This window comes from Saccostrea cucullata, unplaced genomic scaffold, assembly GCF_032062105.1.
Source record: "Saccostrea cucullata isolate Sc308-1 unplaced genomic scaffold, CSIRO_AGI_Scuc_v1 ctg836, whole genome shotgun sequence".
Taxonomy (NCBI): domain Eukaryota; kingdom Metazoa; phylum Mollusca; class Bivalvia; order Ostreida; family Ostreidae; genus Saccostrea; species Saccostrea cuccullata.
The window spans coordinates 1-18,449 of NW_026924030.1; the positions used below are offsets into that span (position 1 = coordinate 1).

General features: G+C 33.4%; 2 protein-coding genes across 2 annotated transcripts in view; both read left to right on the forward strand.

Moving 5' to 3' along the window:
- The first annotated feature begins 338 nt into the window (after positions 1–338).
- LOC134265526 (nucleolar protein 11-like) lies at positions 339–9,292 on the forward strand. Its single transcript, XM_062747746.1, has 16 exons — positions 339–481; positions 668–781; positions 971–1,027; positions 1,307–1,504; positions 2,312–2,453; positions 2,649–2,801; positions 2,959–3,041; positions 3,371–3,538; positions 3,944–4,012; positions 4,196–4,377; positions 4,893–5,018; positions 5,143–5,241; positions 5,675–5,753; positions 5,851–5,925; positions 8,149–8,256; positions 9,060–9,292. Exons 1-16 carry the CDS (start codon positions 347–349, stop codon positions 9,180–9,182), a joined length of 1,911 nt encoding a protein of 636 aa, XP_062603730.1. The 5' UTR covers positions 339–346; the 3' UTR covers positions 9,183–9,292.
- A 727-nt stretch (positions 9,293–10,019) lies between these two features.
- The window catches only part of LOC134265519 (uncharacterized), a gene marked incomplete at its 3' end in the record, with an annotated part of 38,676 nt that continues 30,246 nt past the window's right edge, over positions 10,020–18,449 (forward strand). The window contains exons 1-3 of the mRNA XM_062747739.1: positions 10,020–10,484; positions 11,631–11,723; positions 18,111–18,174. Of these exons, the coding sequence (XP_062603723.1) occupies positions 10,466–10,484; positions 11,631–11,723; positions 18,111–18,174 (176 nt within the window). The remainder of the gene's footprint in view (positions 10,485–11,630; positions 11,724–18,110; positions 18,175–18,449) is intronic.

Genomic DNA, 18,449 nt, shown 5'->3' on the forward strand with positions numbered 1-18,449 from the left:
TAATAAAGATGTTTTATTTGAAAAAAATGTGTATCGTTTATTTCGCATTTCATAGAATTAAATTACTACCAGAAGCTAAACTGATCAAAACACAGTGTTTTAAGAGCTACAAACTGCACAGTTCTATGTAAATGTCATAAAAATATATTTTAAAAATGTCACCGTTTGCTCTTGTTTAAACTCGTATAAGTATATCGTCTAGGAGCTTTGCAGAAAAGAAAGCATTTTACGTACAAGCTATTTATTCTGTTTATCAGTCGGAACACATCGGATATTAACCATTTAGTCAACAGCATTACCCGAGAGGTATCGATACTACAACAAACTTTACTGCGGTCCTGTTGAAATGGCTGCTTCCATAGGAGAACCTGTCGTGCTAGCAGATGATATCAAGGATAATAATATCCTTAATGTTGATACATGTATTACAGAGAGCGATGTAATTGTTACTCAGAGTTCTAACTTGATCAATACATACAAGGTATTTCTTCCTGAAAAACGAAAGAAACTGTCCTGTTAGTGTGGAGAAAACAACGTTCGAATTTCCTTTAATATTGTCAGGGACCTATATACTTAGTATATTGTTCAGTGCATTTGAATAATATACAGGTTGGGCACACACACTACCAAATGGTCATCAAATTGTAAGGTTGTCTTATATTTTTAGATTGATGACCAGAAAGCTACACAGAGCTGGTCAACAAAACACAATGAGCACATTACAAGTCCTGTAATATGGAGTGAACATGACCAGAAATTTATCACTGTTATCAATGAGAGGGTAAGGGCATGCTCAGAGTTCTGTTTGAGCATTGAAAGATAATTATAACCATATTTAGGAAATTCCTTTTGTCACTATGATCTTTTTATTTTATTTTTTTTTTCAGGCATCATTATATGACATGGATAAAACTTATATGTATATGAAATTCTCTATAGCTGTTAGATAATCACATGTATCTTTTCCTAGACTGTTAGAGCATGGGATCAACATGAACAGAACTTTGAGAAGTCAGCCACTAAAAATGTAAGTGTATATAAACAAAAATATTTAATATATATTGATTACTACAATTAAACACTGTCAAAGCAAATCCTTGGATTGTGATTTACTGTTTATAGCTATTATTTGTATCAAAATATTTTTAGTGATTTTAAAGAGGAAGCAAATAATCATTTTAAATACTACTATAAACTCTTACACATAAATATGGATTAGTTAAATTTACCAATATTTGAGCATGATAGTTTAAATAATGAAAGTGTGTTTGGATTTAATACATGTTCTTAGTAAATTTCTCCACAGGCTAAATGTCCAATACAGAAGATCCTTCCAGGTAACACTACAGAACCAGTCGTGGTGTTTAAGAATGGAGCTGTGACCTTTCTCAGTAAGGTCAAGGACATAAAAGAAGGTCTCCTAAGTGATAAAGATGAGATTCTGTTCTGTGATCTGGTGAAGATAAATTCTGATCTATGTGTACTCTGTCTGTTGCGACAAGAGGTAAGATTACTTAATATACAGGGCTCGACATTAACTTTTTTTCCTACTTGTCCATTCGGACAAGTGACCAAGAAATTTACTTGTCCCAATTTCAAATTCACTTGTCCGAAAATTTTCAATGAAGTTCAATAGTTTCAACTTGAAAATTAAAATTAAGTCCATTTATTTATACATGTCATGCAGTTGATTGATTTTTGATGTTATTGATAAATACAACAGACACATAAAACGAAATTTAATTTAGGCTTTCTGTCCTGACAATAACATAAATGTCCACAAGTGAACCTGTCAACATCAAACAATATTCACACTTCAGTTCATATCTTCCATGACTTTTCATTTTAGTATGATTGAACTTCGATCCCGATCGAATGTGAACTCAATATTAATATAGCGACACATTTTGAGATCGAAGTTTGGATTTTGTTTACAGCTTCTGTCTTGAGACTACCAATTTAGCTTTCAACAGTCGTTCTTTTTTTTATTTAGAAACCCCTTTACATTAAAATGCACTTGTCCAATCGGACAAGTGCCCAGCAATATTCACTTGTCCGAATTTATTTTTCATTGGTACCGGACAAGCGGACAAGTGTTAATGTCGAGCCCTGTTAATATATGTCTCATGGAAAGAACAGTTCTAGTTTTACAGCCATTTGTATATGAAATTTATCTTTCTCTCTTTCTATATATAAAGATGTTAATATGGCTTATTTTAAGAAAAAAAAGTCAAAAGCAAAGTTTGCACATTGTTGCCTTAACTGGCTTAAGGGTGGTATGTTGATATTGGATATAACATCCTTTTTACAGAACAGTTTGCAGTTGATGAGTCATTGGTACAGGAATGAGGAATGGATTCGACACTCTGAATCTGTCACGATGCCAGTAAACACAGAATTTGTCTGCTGTCATACTAGTGCTGGTAGAGATAGCATCAAATTATATATCCTGTGTAAGTATGGCTTTAGTCATTTTTCGGTTGATTTTCTCTTTGTATGTCAATGTGAGCAACTGGACCTAAAAAAAAATAAAAATAGCAGGGATAAAATTACTGGGGTGTATACTGTGCCTCATGGGCCTCTTGATGAAAATTTTTTCCAAGACAATATAAGCAAAAAATATTTACCGTGACATGTGTATTTTTCAGGTTTAAATGGTGATTTGTTATGTCAGACTCTGTCATTTCATCAATCTTCATCACAAGTGTTACAGAACATCCCTGGAGTCACCAAGGCAACAAAAATGGTGGCCCTCAATTCAACTCACATAGTGCTAGCTGGTTGTGTCAAAGATAATCAAGGTAAGTTCATCTCTTGATTGAATCTTAAAAGATAATTCATTTGGTAAATCATATAAAATCTTATTAAATGACTCAAAGTATATTCAATAATCTTTTTCTTGTATTTTATTAGCATGACAAAATACTCTTCATTAATAAAATTTTGCTTATTTTCTAGAGATAATTGGAATATTTGACATAAAATTTGGAACATATGAAACTTGGAAGAATCTACCAGCTTCAAGGAAATCAACCATTAAAGTATGATTTTTTTAATATGAAATATTAATTAAATACATGTATTTCAAATATGTGAAAAGGTTTTTTTTTTAAATATTGCAGATGGAAGTGAAATTTTATTTCAGAGCTTTGAAATTGTGAGTTTGGGTACTGTAAGTCATGAGATCCTTAGTTTTCTTATTGATATGTATATGAACATTTTGTTTTGATATGATAGAAAGTTCTTGTAAATAGTAGGGAAGTAACCCATCACAGACTAAAGGTAACATAATTTAATTATCCAACAAATAGAAATAAAGATATGTATCAGAAAAATAAAGTTATGTGATTATATTTGTATACATTTTCAGCTGTTTGTTCTACACGAACATCTCTTTGTGCTGTGCCACAGGACCCTGTATATGTATTCCTACTCCTGTCATCCTTCCACATTATCTAGTATCTTAGGTCACCAAAAGGTCGATGTGCATATTCAACATGACCCAGCTTCCCCTGGACCTTTGACCTGGTCTAAATCGGTAGGTTCAGATTCATATATACTGAGAAAAACAAAAATAAGACTGCTTTAAATGAACTTATTTATATTAATAATCATGGGATTTTTCTTATTTCAAAATATTTTGATATGTGTTAGATCCAAAGCTATACATACTGTAAACCAACTTTTATTCGTGTGCGAGAAATTTTCGCGAAGTTCGCGAGAGCATGGTCATCGCGAATATTTCTTGCCATGAACCGGTCCTTATAGTATATTGGTCTATGAAAAGAAGATGCAAAAAGGTTTGATCACGAAAATTAATTGTTGCGAACTAATTTATCCCTGGTTAATCGCGAAATAAAGTCTTCGCAAAAAAAAGTTGGTTTACAGAATATCATTACAACATTCATACCCTTCTTTTATAATTCTTATGATATCTTTTCAGAAGTCACCCTCACCAAACACTGAAGCTAACAAACTGTTTTCAGAGTTGCAAAATATATGCACTTGCAAGGTAAATCAATTACCGGTAACTAACCTATTATCATTTTTTACTCAATAGAAAAAAGAGACATCACCCAAAAACCCATATTAAGCAATTGATTTTTTTTAGAAATACATAATTTTTCAGTAATTTTTAAATATGATGACTGAAACTATGCACTAATGAAAGACAAGTTTTTTTAAAAAAATTCAGACACAGAAGGAATTTGAGAAGAAATTTTCAAACCTTCTGAAAAGTCACGGGGATGATGCCAGCAGTGTGATCAGTGAGACTTCCACTATGGAGCAGCTTGTCCAGAGATGTGTGTCTGATGAGAAGTTCTGGCCTCACAGCATTTTAGAACAGCTTCTTATTCACAGACTGTTGCCCAGTAGGTTAGTACATATGTCACACAAGTTCTGGCCTCACAACATTCTAGAACAGCTCCTCACACACAGACTGGTGCCCAGTAGGTTAGTACATATGTCACACAAGTTCTGGCCTCACAACATTCTAGAACAGCTCCTCCTTCACAGACTGGTGCCCAGTAGGTTAGTACATATGTCACACAAGTTCCGAATACTCAAAGTATTGTAGAGCTCCAAATGTCAAATACATGTAATTATCATGATACAATTGTTTGATATTTTTAAGTAAGACAGTTATTTTGTAAATTTCATTTAATATTTATCTTGATAATCTTTCATAATGCAAATATTTGCAAGAATAAAATTTTCATGAGCAGTCAGTTACACTAAATGAAAGGGAAAAAAAGACTGACTTACAGTACATAAAATACTAGAAACTGGCACCCAGTATGTCAATTATGTATGCAGGATCAACCTCTAAAACAGAGACTTGTTTGAAATATTCTATCTTCAATGATCTGACAGAAGATTAATATTTTCAGATGCATTAAAGACATAGCAGAGGGCCTAGTGAAACATGGGGACTTGACTCTGCTTTTACAATGTCTGAATTCTGTAGAAGATATTCCGGAAGAATCTCTCTGTGTGTTCACAAATTTTGTTCTCAGGTTAGTTTATGGTGTGTTGCAATGAGGTTTTGTTTGAAGTAATGTTGATAGTTTTAAATTATAAATATCCTTTATCTATTCTATGAGGATGCCACAGAAATCTTAAAGATGTTTTTATTTTCAGTGCTGATGATGCAAAGGTTTCAGAGGCAGTAAAATTAGATGGATACTCAGGAACCAGCAAAAGCAGCCAGTCCTTATCAGAGGGCAAAGGTCACATCATGTATCCTTCCTAACATAATAAACAAAATGAAATGAATACTTTGGAAGGATATTAGTATCCATGTCAACTACAGGTTATGGGGGTGTCACTCCTTCTGTAGAGGGTTACTCTGCTGTAAACTTGGATGCCTATTACATAATTTTGAACATGTTCTCCTTAAAAAAGTCTCAAAAGTAATATATGAGGATCCAGCTTCTTGGTATTTAGAATTATTATAATTAAAATGATTTAATATCTTCCTTTTTCCTTTTGAGTTATACATTTTCAGTCTTTTTCCCAGATCCTAAACAATGGCATCATCACAAGTAACAAGTATATTATGCATAATAGTGGCTCAAAAGAAATCGGTATATTTGTATATAAATCATGGTTTTGTACAAATTATTCTGTTGATGTTATTAATTTACATTTTTTCCCCTTAATTGTTCTATAGAAATAAGATCGTTAAAAAGTCCTACAATGATATTTTCATCATTGAGTGTCTCCATCATGTTACCTTCCAAAATGTTCTGGTAAGATTTTTGCCATCCATGCAGATATGTTAAAGAGAAATTGAGTTTAAGGGTTGTGTTAAACCTTTGGTGTACATGTATTATGTTTTCTTCGTAGATGTTGCTGGAGTATTTGTGCTACTTGCTCAATAACCGGGAAACAAACAGCAATGCAGCACCAGATCTTACACAGGTATTTTTAGTATATTGTGTTAATAAGGGGGTATCATTGTGCAAATACATGTATATCTTATCAATTTATTATAAAATAGACAATGTCACAAAACAAATGTTGATACTTATTACCATATCATCATATTTGATGAAATACTTTAGAGTTGTTAGGTCACCTGAGTAACTCAGGTGACCTATTGCTATCTGTTTTCGTCCGTCGTCGTCCGTCGTTTGTCATGTGTTAACATTTGAACATTTTCAGCTTCTTCTCTGAAACCACTGAACCAATTTCAACCAAATTTGGTATACAGCATCTATGGGTGAAGGGGAACATAAATTGTGAATTTCATGGTCCCTGCCCCCCTGGGGCCTGGGGGATGGGGCCAAAACCACCAAAATTATTGCAATCTTTAAAAATCTTCTCCTTTACTCCTGGACATCAAGCAGGCAAACTGTCGGCATGAATGTATTGAGCATTGAGTCCTCTACCAAAATTGTGAAATTCATGGCCCCAGGGTCAGGGGTTCTAATGCTAGGGCGGGGCTATATAGATTATATAGTGAAAATGCATTATTTCTTTAAAAATCTTCTTCTCTGCTCCTGGGTATTAAATAAACTAACTTCGTACATAGTTATGATGAGCAAGAGTGCCTCTTCCAAAACTGTGAATTTTATGGCCCCAGGGTCAGGGGTTCTGGTGTTTGGGCGGGGCTCTATTGATTATATAGTGAAAATGCATTTATTCTTTGAAAATCTTCTTCTCCGCTTCTGGGTATTAAATTAACTAACTAAGTACTTAGTTATGATGAGCAAGAGTGCCTCTTCCAATATTGTAATTTTATGACCCCGGGGTCAGGGGTTCTGGTGTTAGGGTGGGACTCTATTGATTATATAGTGAAAATGCATTTATTCTTTGAAAATCTTCTTCTCCGCTTCTGGGTATTAAATTAACTAACTAAGCACATAGCTATGATGAGCAAGAGTGCCTCTTCCAAAATTTTGAATTTTATGGCCCCAGGATCAGGGGTTCCAGTGCTAGGGAGAGGCTATATAGATTATATAGTGAAAATACATTAATTCTTTGAAAATCTTTTCCTTTGCTCCTGGGTTTTATGCCAATTATCCAAGTATATATACAGTATTTATGATGAAGAAAGGTGCATCTAGCAAAATGATTATTTTTTTATGCCCCCCCATCCCTGGGGCGGGGCGGGGGTGTTACGTAGTCTGAAAATAAATTAATGCTTTGAAATCTGCTCTTTGGTATTAATCAACCATTTTATGATAAAATTTGCAAAATTTTGAAATATATGGCCCCAGGGTCCGTGGTTCCTTTGGGGTGAGGTGCAAAACTGGTTATAAAGTGGAAGTGCATTTTCTCTTTGTTACTCTGATCAACCTCTGGGTATTAATTAATAGAGTAAGCATGCTAAATTTATAATTATGATAAGCAATGGTGCCTCTTTCAAAATTATGAATTGTAAATTTCATGGCCTCTTGTTTAAAACACGAACCAAAGTTATTTGTTTGAAAGTTGTTACACGATACTCAGGTGACCTATAAGGCCCGTGGGCCTCTTGTTTTAAGTTAAGCATTGACCCTTTTCTGTTATGTCTTGCATTGATATCTTTGTTTAATATACCTTTGAGAATTTTTTCACTCATATGGGGATGCTACCACTTGCCAGTCAAGGCCTGCAAATTTAGACCTGTTCTCAGACTTTGAGCAGTGGGGGTCTATTTTTGTGCCAGCACCCACTGCAACACAAGACCACAGTTTATATGGTCTCATATAAATGACCTGTCTCCACGTTCCACAGTTGCATTCCAGCCCACAACATGAGAACCAACTCCTTACTCTACAACTTACAGCACATGTTAATATGTTTTACAAATACCCTCTATTTCATGTACATAGTGTATGTTAATTGTGGCCCTTTTAAAAATGAACCTTTTTTCTTAATAGGTATGGGGTTGATTTTTTTCATTTATGAAAAATAAAGTAATCTTAGGTGCCTGTTGGTTAATTTTATGAGCTGGCTGACACATTTCATGCTTAAACAATGAAAATAAAATAATTCAGAATAATTCAGTCTTAGGGAAAATACATTTTCTTTCCATCTTGGTATGTGCCCATGGTAAAGTTTGATTTTATGCTGGTTGGGAGGTGCCCTATTTTAAAGTGTGTGTATTTGTGTGTTCCTGGTGTCGTACTTCATCACATTCTTCTCTTCATATCACAGATTGTGAACTTTGTCTGTGTGCTGATTGATGCCCATTACCAGCAGCTGGTTATCTCCCCTGATTCCCACCATGTGTTGATCAGCCTTCATAGCACTGTGGAGAAGCAGGTACATATCTCTGATGAAGACAGAAAATCATTAGGGTTTTCTACTTGCTGAATAATGGTAATATCATATATAATGTCATTATATCTTTAGGCTATACTAAAACCTTGCTCTTGTGCATATATACATGTTGGCATGATATAATTTGTGTCAACTATTTCAGAAGCTTTTTTTTTTAAGTTTGATGTTTAAATGCCATGAATCCATCTCAGCCTCTTATACCAGTGGTACAGAGTGAAGACAATAAATAGAATGAAAAAAATCAATAAACTTGTGTTTATTTGGATTTATCTAGCATTAATTCTTGAATAGCACTAATTATTTTTTCCCATCTGTGCGTCCATTTGTCTCTCCAGGTTTGCATATATATTGGTTTTAAGGAGGTTTGCCACATATCAAATGATAGATTTTCTCTGAAAAAAAGGCCAAAAAATTATGTAAAATGATTAAGAGCTAAATACATGAGTTTTGTCTTCTGATGATGATTTCATATTTTCATCTTGCTCTAAAACAAGGGAGATGTGGTATACTATCTTATATCATATGATTCACTAATCTCTCAAATTACAATAAATATTCCTAGTTCTCCCCTTCCAATCCACCTCTTACAGTAGTTAATACTTTAGGGAAGTGATTAAGGTCCTTTTTGGCACATTTATGCACTTAAAAATTCTCTAGTAACTTCCTAGAAAAGTACTTGACTTGTCGATAACACAAGGAAATTCCTTCTACCCCACTGTTCCGTAAACAGCCTAAAACTTAACATTTATTATTTCTTCCTCAGTCCTTGTATGTTTTATTTGTAGAGGGAATACTTTGCGGCGTTCCTGACTTTGGACGTCCTACTCTCACAGCTGAAAAGACAGTTTGCCATTCCACGCCCTCGAACCGTAGGGAAATACTGCATGGAAGTCTTGCATGTTTATTGAAATGATACGAAGGACAATGGATGATTTAGCTAAGCTCTTAGATTGAATCAGCTGCCTTAATTATGTATTTGTTATAGGTAAAATCTAAATATAACAAAAGATTGAACTAATATATATATGTATTTTCAATCAAAGTGTCAAAGTGAGTTGGAAGTCCCAATTATTTTTTTCCTGTATATATTTTAATCTCAAAATCTTCAGATATTTCCTTTTTTTCTACTGGGTCCAACTGAGTTTGAGATATTAAGAATTGACTTATATTGATACTACATATTATGTTATTAAATTTTTGCATTTGTAGTGACTATGACAAAGTTTAAATATAATTTTCTGTGAATTTATCTTGGTCAATTACATAGCTAGTGAATACACATGGATTAAAAAATAAAATATAGCTGATTTTCTGCATGATTAAGGAATAGTGTGTGGCATACAGTCCAACATCAGAATATTTTTTGCATTGATTTATGTACAAAAAATGTATTTATAATTATGTTAATTATCAAATTTTGGACACCCTTGTTAAGTTCTTCACAATAATTAACTACAATGTTCCTTAGAGATGGGCTACCTGGTTTGTAATAAAGTGAATTTTATACAAACAGATTAATTGCTTGTTTTACTTTATTGTCCGTTGAAAAAAAAAAAATTCGTAAGAAAATTTTTGTCTGGAAAAAATGTTTGTTTACATATTAACAAATTTGTGGTGGAAATTCACTAGGTCATTTTATTAGTTTGCTATTAATGGCCGCTAGCAACAAAGATACCATATCGCATTGAAAATAAACTACGGGGCCATCAAAATAGATCATTAACACATCGCTTCAGCTCGAGGCGCGGTAAAATTAAAATTTTACCGATCTTCTTTTGATAATTAAATGTAGATAATTATATAATAATAAAGCGCAAACAATTTATCGGGGATAAATATTAGTGCAGTCACACTGAATTTCGAAAAGTGAAAAACGTTGGGTGTAATTTAAATATTTACTATTTACAGTGGGATAAAAAGTTTGTAAACAAAACATATTTAACACATGTGTGTCAGCTGTGAAATCGGGTTTTCCCTTCACACTCTCTCGAGGTGGCGCACTGAAGAATTACACACTTGGATGTGCGCGACGATTTGACCATGCTTGGATAAACTCGAAAAAAGGTTATGTTATGAATGGATTTACTACACAGGTAAACGTGTTTTGGTATAAGCAGTGTCTCTGCAATGGATTAATTTTTAACTTTCTGGATTTTTACCCTGTGTTGTGAATGAAAGATTTTGTAAGGGCATGGACCAAAAGGAATCGGGTAAGTTTGCGTTTTAATTTTATTTCATTGGGAGGAGAAAGTGATATGATTAACCTGGGTCGGGATTTTCCGGGTAGCATATGTACGTGACACGGTTCTTGTAAACATCGGACACCACCGGTTGACAAGTTGATAATTTACAACTAAAATAAACCGTAGAAACTGAAATTGACAACTGAAAATTGTGAAATAGGTCTTGTTAAACCTGTTTATTGTAATGTTAATTTATTCAAAATACCCAGCGTAAAAAAAGTGATTTCTCACCGTAAATCAAGGTATTATATATGCGCACTGAAGTTCCATACTCTTTCAGTACAAAGCTATGATTGTGATGGAAAGAAAATCGTATTTTTAAGGGAGCAGTTTATTTGTAAAGGCAAAAAATACTAGTATTAGCAAGCACCTTGTAGTATAAGAACTGAAGGTTTGGGGTTTATAATTTCATCTCTGTTAATTAAAATTTGTTTACAAGGAGACAGTGAGCAATATTTTGTCAAATATCATATTATAAACTGTCAAAAATTTCCATTAAATATGCAGTTAAAGATGGGTGTCTTTTGGGCCAAGGGTACCAGGGGGAGGGGGGGGTCTACATGTACACAGGTCTTTCAGGTTAAATTCAATAGGTGTGAACAGAGCAGTAATGAAATATGTCTTTCTATTAAAGGAACAGATTTATTCAGATGTTGGTCGATTTTTGCTTTATGATTATAATTCTCTATAACATGACTGTCACAAAAAAATCAATATGTACATGGACAAAGCTAGTAAAATGAATGGATCAAGAAACACATAATCACAGTTCAGCTCAACTTACTTAATTACCACCATGAAATATACCTTATTCAGATTATTTCAAGCAAGAAAAAAAAATGAAATTCATAACTTATTTGCATCAGAACTAATTTAAATTTGGAAAAAATCTATAAAGTAACAGTACCAATCATCAGGTTTTTGAAAAGATGTGTGTGTGTGTATAATAGGATGTGTGTGGATGGGGTGGGGGTAGGTCTGGGAGGGTATATAAAAATTGTTGGATTGCACCTCTCAATATTTGATTTTTTGGACTGATTTTCTGTGTAATATATGTAACAATATTGAATTAAGACAATATAAAAATGCTAACATATATATTTTTTTCATCAGAGGTTGAGGTGTGGCCAGACATAACCCCCTCAGAACTGATCCAGCATGCTATCCTGTTCTACAGCCAGGGTCCACTGAATGGGCACCTCACAGGTAAAAAAACTACATAGAGTAGGGAGGGGTCAAGGAACTGAATTCTTATAGTTACCATAACTTGCAGTGGCCCCTTTACCTATTGTTCTTTGGAACCAAACTTTGTCAAAATACTAGCTAACATATCAGATAATTCTATGTACTACACGCTTTCGTTGGAAGGTTCGTTAACAGAATTAGAAATATGAGTTTTTGAAAATTAAATATTAAATACATGTTAGTATATTAATGCCTATTATGTAGGTATATGTATTATATAATGCAAGTTCATTACATACACATTGTGATGAATGGCCTCTGAAAATTACTGCTGTTATGGAGTAAGAGTAACATTAATAAAAGTTGTAATTAATAATTAAGTGCCTATAGTAACATAAGTAAATGTTAACAATGAATAATTAAGAGCTTAACAAAAGGAGCAGTAATTTTAGACTTGGTGTTGGTTGAACAAATTTTAGTGGTGTATAGGGACACAAGACTTTTTTCTGCATTCTTTAACTTTGATGAAGAATTACAGTGTATACACCATCAGCAGTATGCATGGAACTGTCTGACTATGTTTCATAAAAGTTTGGAGATTTAATAAAAATAAAGAAAAGGTCATCATTAACTAAATTTAATGTCAATATTAATTCAGATATTTATTATTTTTTATAGAGGATCAATTGCAACTCAGTTGGTTTTAGGGTAGGGTGGTGTAATTTCGACCACCTGGTTAATTTCGACAGTTCATAAATATCTTATTATATTTTGTTTATGACGTATAATTGTGTATGTACATTTGTAGTATGCAGAAAGAAAACATATTTTGAATATATTGTGTCCAAAATAATTTTATTTCCATGAGCGTTATTAAGATCATTATTGGAAAATTACATCAAAGAATAGGCTTTATCACCCGAAAAATTACTGACGAGTATATTTTTTGCCACTACGGTGAACTATCACCTCAGAAATATCTTGTATGGAAAGACAATCAATGGATATCCCTGGCGTGACATTTATCAAATATTATTTTGAAAATGAAATTAATACCCTTATAATTTATAGTATTTAGTTTTTTACAAATTAAATTGCAAATCAGCTTAACAGAAATCGGCCAAAGTTATCCCTACATGAATACGGCGTCACTGGGTAACTTCGACCAATGTAAAATGACATAATTTACTAATCTGTCACCAGAAAGAATTCATGATAGTCCGGAAAAAATAATAGAATACGTATTATATACATTAATACCTGGTAGAAACTAGTACAACAATAGTGAAAAATCATTTGTTTTATTTACATGTGGTTTAGATGCCTGCACATGTACATTTGTAGCATACATTAACCAATTGGCAAATCGGCGCCATAGATATCTGGTGCACTCGATGTCTTCAAATTAGGTACATTTTGAAAATTGTCATTTTTTTGGTCAGTATTTTTACTTGATCTTTTATGCTATACAGCAGAAAAATTAAAATTCATATTTTATCAACTAAATTAGAGCTGATGCTAATTATGTCCTTTGTATTGGCCCCATCGGTCGAAAATACCCCGTGTGCGGTGGAAATTACCCAACACACATATCTTGTAAATCGAACGCATTTATTTCATAGAATGACCAAAAATATATGAAAAATCAATGTAATCTGAAAGATTAAAAGTATTTCGAAGGTAAAAGGATCCAGTAAAAGTTGTAGCATAACATTACAGTGACATACTTTAACAAATCTTAAGTACAAAAAAATAACCGGTCGAAATTACACCACCCTACCCTATGTGTGCATGTTTTATTGCATGCAGTCACATCTGTGCAGATTATGCATTGACATGATAAATTACCTGTGCTTCTTTATTGCATCTGTTACCATGGTTAATAAACTCAGGAACTTATCATGGAAATATGCTCTGTTTTGCAACTGAGCATAATTTGGGTGGTAATACATACTCTTTGGACTTCATTTGGAATTAAAAAAAAATCTTTTATAAAAAATGTTTAATTTAATCACCAACTCCAATTTGAATGTACACTAGTTCACGCAACAAGTCAGAAATGAAATATTATATCATTAGGCACATTTAAAATATTTTTGGGTTGATTTCAGGAATGTATGAGACTATGAGATAAATTAACATGAAGGAAATTGGGGCACGTACATGTACCTTTTTATAAAATTGATCATTTCAATATTTAAAAATGTCATTATCATGTTCTACTGTAAATTATAAATTGATATTTGCTTCTACTCTGTACAAATTTGAAAAAAAAAATAAAACTTTCAAAATGATTGCTAAGTACAGATTATTAAAAATTCAAATTAACTGGGAGTCTTGGTAAAAAGAAAAAAAAGATTCACAATTAAGAAATGCTATCGCAATAGGGATGTAACGGTACACTTCCTCATCCTGCTAGGTGTGAAAGCCTGACCCCCCAGGATATGCCTACAACATGTTACTCTATATTTGTATAAACATGATGTACAGGCTTGCCTCAGTGTTATGTTCATATTGCCAAGCAAATACAATTTTCATCACTTTTAGTACGAGAATGGTTGGGTGATATTCCTGTTACAGAATTATAAACCTGAGTTTGTCACACATCCATGCAAGAAGACACCCATCTCTCACTTTCTATTTTTAGGAAACAATTTTTTATTTTTATTTATATATTTGTGGTTGCTAAAATTAATTGTACCATTGGAGTTCAGTGTTTCCAAATTAACAATTAAAAAAATGTTTATTTTTCCCCAGATCATTGTAAACATTAAATAGAAGTCCATCTGATCTGTTGAACAGATCAACACCTTTTGTCCTCTGATGGTATCCAAAGGTTCCCCTATCCTTATACAAATCATGCTGATGCACGCCTTCTTTGGGCCAAAGTGATTAACTGTAATTTTACAGTAATTTTGACAACTCTATTATTTAGAGGGCTGTAGAAGTTTAAAACCCAAGGGATTGTACCGATCCATTCAAAAAAGGTCTCAGTTCGATTTATAAGACATTCAGAACAGAGAAAAACAGATTGCTATCAATTTATTCCCAAAATCTATTAAAGACTGACCATTATGTAATATTAATGTAAGTGAATGGCTCAAGATACCCATGGCTCAGTATAGCCTGTATTTTATTTTGCTGAGATGTTAGCACTCTCATAACCTTTTAGATACCCTATAGTAGTGTGATGTGTGCTGTTGACAGCCGAGACAGTGTTGACTTTTTAGGATTGTACGTTTAATGGGGACTGCTAGGAGTGACCAGGCAGATCTTTATCTTTAGACACCTGTTAAGGCTTTAATTCAGTTCCTCTTTGCCATTTTTATTGTGCAATTTTCATGATAAAAGTTTATCAGAAGAACAAATATGAATCTTTCTAATAGGAAGATAATGTGTCAGATGTTATTGAATATAAGATGGACAAGCGGCCTTCCTTCATAATTATACATAATGACTTGTCTTACCAACCTAGAAGAGCAAGGTTTATTTTTTGTTTGCCTTCTATGTATATTAAGTACTCCCAGTCAAAGTTAAGGTCATGTAAGCAAGTTCATAGATTCAAATATACATAAAATTACATGAGTTGAAGATATCTAATTTAGCAAAATTTCTTCTTGAACAATTTAAGAATTTGGATCTCCAAACTTTATTAGTGGGTGCATTTTTGGGCCAGTCAGTCTGAATGTAGGTCTTGATGATTACCCTCCCCCCTTCATTCATTTAATGTCAAATATTTTTTGCTGCATAGGTAGGGCTCTTTGAAGTTTAGGATCATTAAATTTTTCATCAAGAATTTAAATGAAACAACTCCAAACAGGTCACAATGACCTACATTTTAATCTTACTTACAATTGATTATTATCAAAACTTTTTATACTGTAGGACTTTAAATTATCAAAACTTGTCAGGTAATGTGTCTTGGGGCATTGATGTGTAGCTCACAGTTCTTCATCTGACTGTCAATAGCTACTACACGTATAAAGTTTATTTTTGTGAAGCAACCCTGAAATCTAGGCATTTTTTACATCTGAAAAAGGGGTCATAGTGAATTTTTAGCTCTACTGGTCAGAGACAAGAAGAGCTTATGCGATAGTAATGCGTCCGGCATCCGTCCGTCTGTCTGTCTGTCCGTCTGTCTGTAAACAATTTTTCAAAACGCTACTCCTCCTACAGTTTTGGTCTGATTTCAATATAACTTGGCACACACGTAGACTACACTAAGATACATAAAATAGAGCATCGGTTTTTGATTTCGATGAACGGTCATGCCATGGTTACTAAAAATAGAATTTTCTGTGAAATTCCTTTCAATTGCTACTCCTCCTACAGTTTTGGTTTGATTTCAATATAACTTGGCACACAAGTAGACTACACTAAGATACATAAAATAGTGCATAGATTTTTGATTTGAATGAACGATGTTGCCATGGTTACTAAAAATAGAATTTTCTTTGAAATTCCTTTAAAACGCTACTCCTTCTACAGTTTTGATCTGATTTCAATATAACTTGGCACCCAAGTAGACTACACTAAGATACATAAAATAGAGCATCGGTTTTGATTTCGATGAACGGTGTTGCCATGGTTACTAAAAATAGAATTTTCTGTGAAATTCCTTTCAATTGCTACTCCTCCTACAGTTTTGGTTTGATTTCAATATAACTTGGCACACAAGTAGACTACACTAAGATACATAAAATAGTGCATCGGTTTTTGATTTCGATGAACGGTGTTGCCATGGTTACTAAAAATAGAATATTCTGTGAAATTCCTTTTAAATGCTACTCCTCCTACAGTTTTGATCTTATTTCAGTACAACTTGGCACACAAGTACACTACATTAAGATACATAAAATAGTGCATCGGTTTTGATTTCGATGAACGGTCGGGTGCGTAACATTACCGCTACATTTTCAAAATTTTCATTACCGCTACATAGTCATTACCGCTACAAAACACCTTACGTTACCGCTACATAGAAAAGTATACATTACCGCTACATTGCCTCTTTCGTTAGCCAGCCACTTATGCGTGTACAGTACAACCTATACATGTACATGCATAAGACCCGTTCCTCCTGCTCACCACGGGGAGGTGAAAGTAGGACTTTGAACAGGATGGTTTTTTTTTTTAGCTAAAATCATCAAATAATTCGTCGAGGTCTGTTTTGCAGCTGCTTTTGCAACTCTTTTCAACGCATCTCCACAATTTTGAGTTTTTGAAAGTCTTATTTTTTTCTATATTTATATAAAAAAAAATCGATAAGTAAGCCGGCATTCCCTCGATTTGTAACAAAGTTCAACTGTTGATTAGCACTCATGTAAACCGAACTATACCTGGCTAAATCGATATGTAGCGGTAATGAGTTGTTTTTGGCTGATTCAGTATGTAGCGGTAATGAGTTGTTTTATGCCGGAAAAATGTAGCGGTAATGATCGGTCGAAAATCTGACAAAATGTAGCGGTAATGAGTTGAAATTTTTGGCAATGTAGCGGTAATGTTGACCTCCCGAACGGTCATGCCATGGTTACTAAAAAAATAGAATTTTCTGTGAAATTCCCTTAAAATGTTACTCCTCCTACAGTTTTGATCTGATTTCAATATAACTTAGCACACAAGTAGACTACACTAAAATACATAGAATAGTGCATCGGTTTTGATTTCGATGAACGGTGTTGCCATGAAAACTAAAAATAGATTTTTCTGTGAAATTCCATTAAAATGCTACTCCTCCTACAGTTTTGGTCTGATTTCAATTTAACTTAGAACACAAGTAGACTACACTAAAATACATAGAATAGTGCATCGGTTTTGATTTCGATGAACAGTGTTGCCATGAAAACTAAAAATAGATTTTTCTGTGAAATTCCTTTAAAATGCTACTCCTCCTACAGTTTTGGTCTGATTTCAGTATAACTTAGAACACAAGTAGACTACACTAAAATACATAAAATAGTGCATCAGTTTTTGATTTCAATGAACGGTGTTGCCATTGTTACTAAAAATAGAAATGTCTGAAATTCCTTATAATGCTACTCCTACAGTTTTGGTCTGATGGCAATGGCTTCTTTTCTCATCCTTTGTTATAAGTACAAACCAGTAGAGCTACAGTCTCGACAGAGACTTCTGGTTTTTTCATATTGTAGGTATCTTCATTGTCACGCACATTTTTGATAGTATGGGACTCAAGGTCATCAAAACTTGTCAATTTCACACATCAGTATTTATATAAACACTTGTTCATTTTTTAATCTGTTCTCCAAATTTTTTACATGTATACATTACATGTGTACATATGAAATTCATATTGCTTTGTTCGCTTAAAAATGACAGATGGTCAAACACCTACAAGTCATATCTATAATGTACAAGAAATTTGTGTTATATGTTCAATCATAATTACAGGGGAGAGGGCCAGAGACATCTTTCTTCACTCCAGACTACCATTGACAGTGCTCAGCAAGATATGGTAAGTTATTTTTTATTGGGTTAGAGAAATGTCTAGTCTAAAACCAAGATGAAGTTAATTTGAGGTGTTGAGGCCTACTTGACTTGCAAGTCTCTTTTACTTGCTTTGGAATATCCAGTCTGTTTTTACAATTGCTACACTGTTTCCTCCTTGCTTGCCTGTTTGTTAGTACAATTCTGCAAAGTATTACAATTTTTGATCAAGTGGGACCCATAATGGCTACCACTGGTTTGATTTATGGATCTGAACAAATAAGTAAATCTATCAGAAAGAAA

Coding starts and splice junctions, on each gene's coding strand:
- LOC134265526 (XM_062747746.1), top strand. CDS start 347: ATGGCTGCTTCCATAGGAGAACCTGTCGTGCTAGCAGATGATATCAAG. Junction 3,539..3,943: donor CTTTGACCTGGTCTAAATCG/GTAGGTTCAGAT, acceptor ATATCTTTTCAG/AAGTCACCCTCACCAAACAC. Junction 5,926..8,148: donor CAGCACCAGATCTTACACAG/GTATTTTTAGTA, acceptor TTCATATCACAG/ATTGTGAACTTTGTCTGTGT.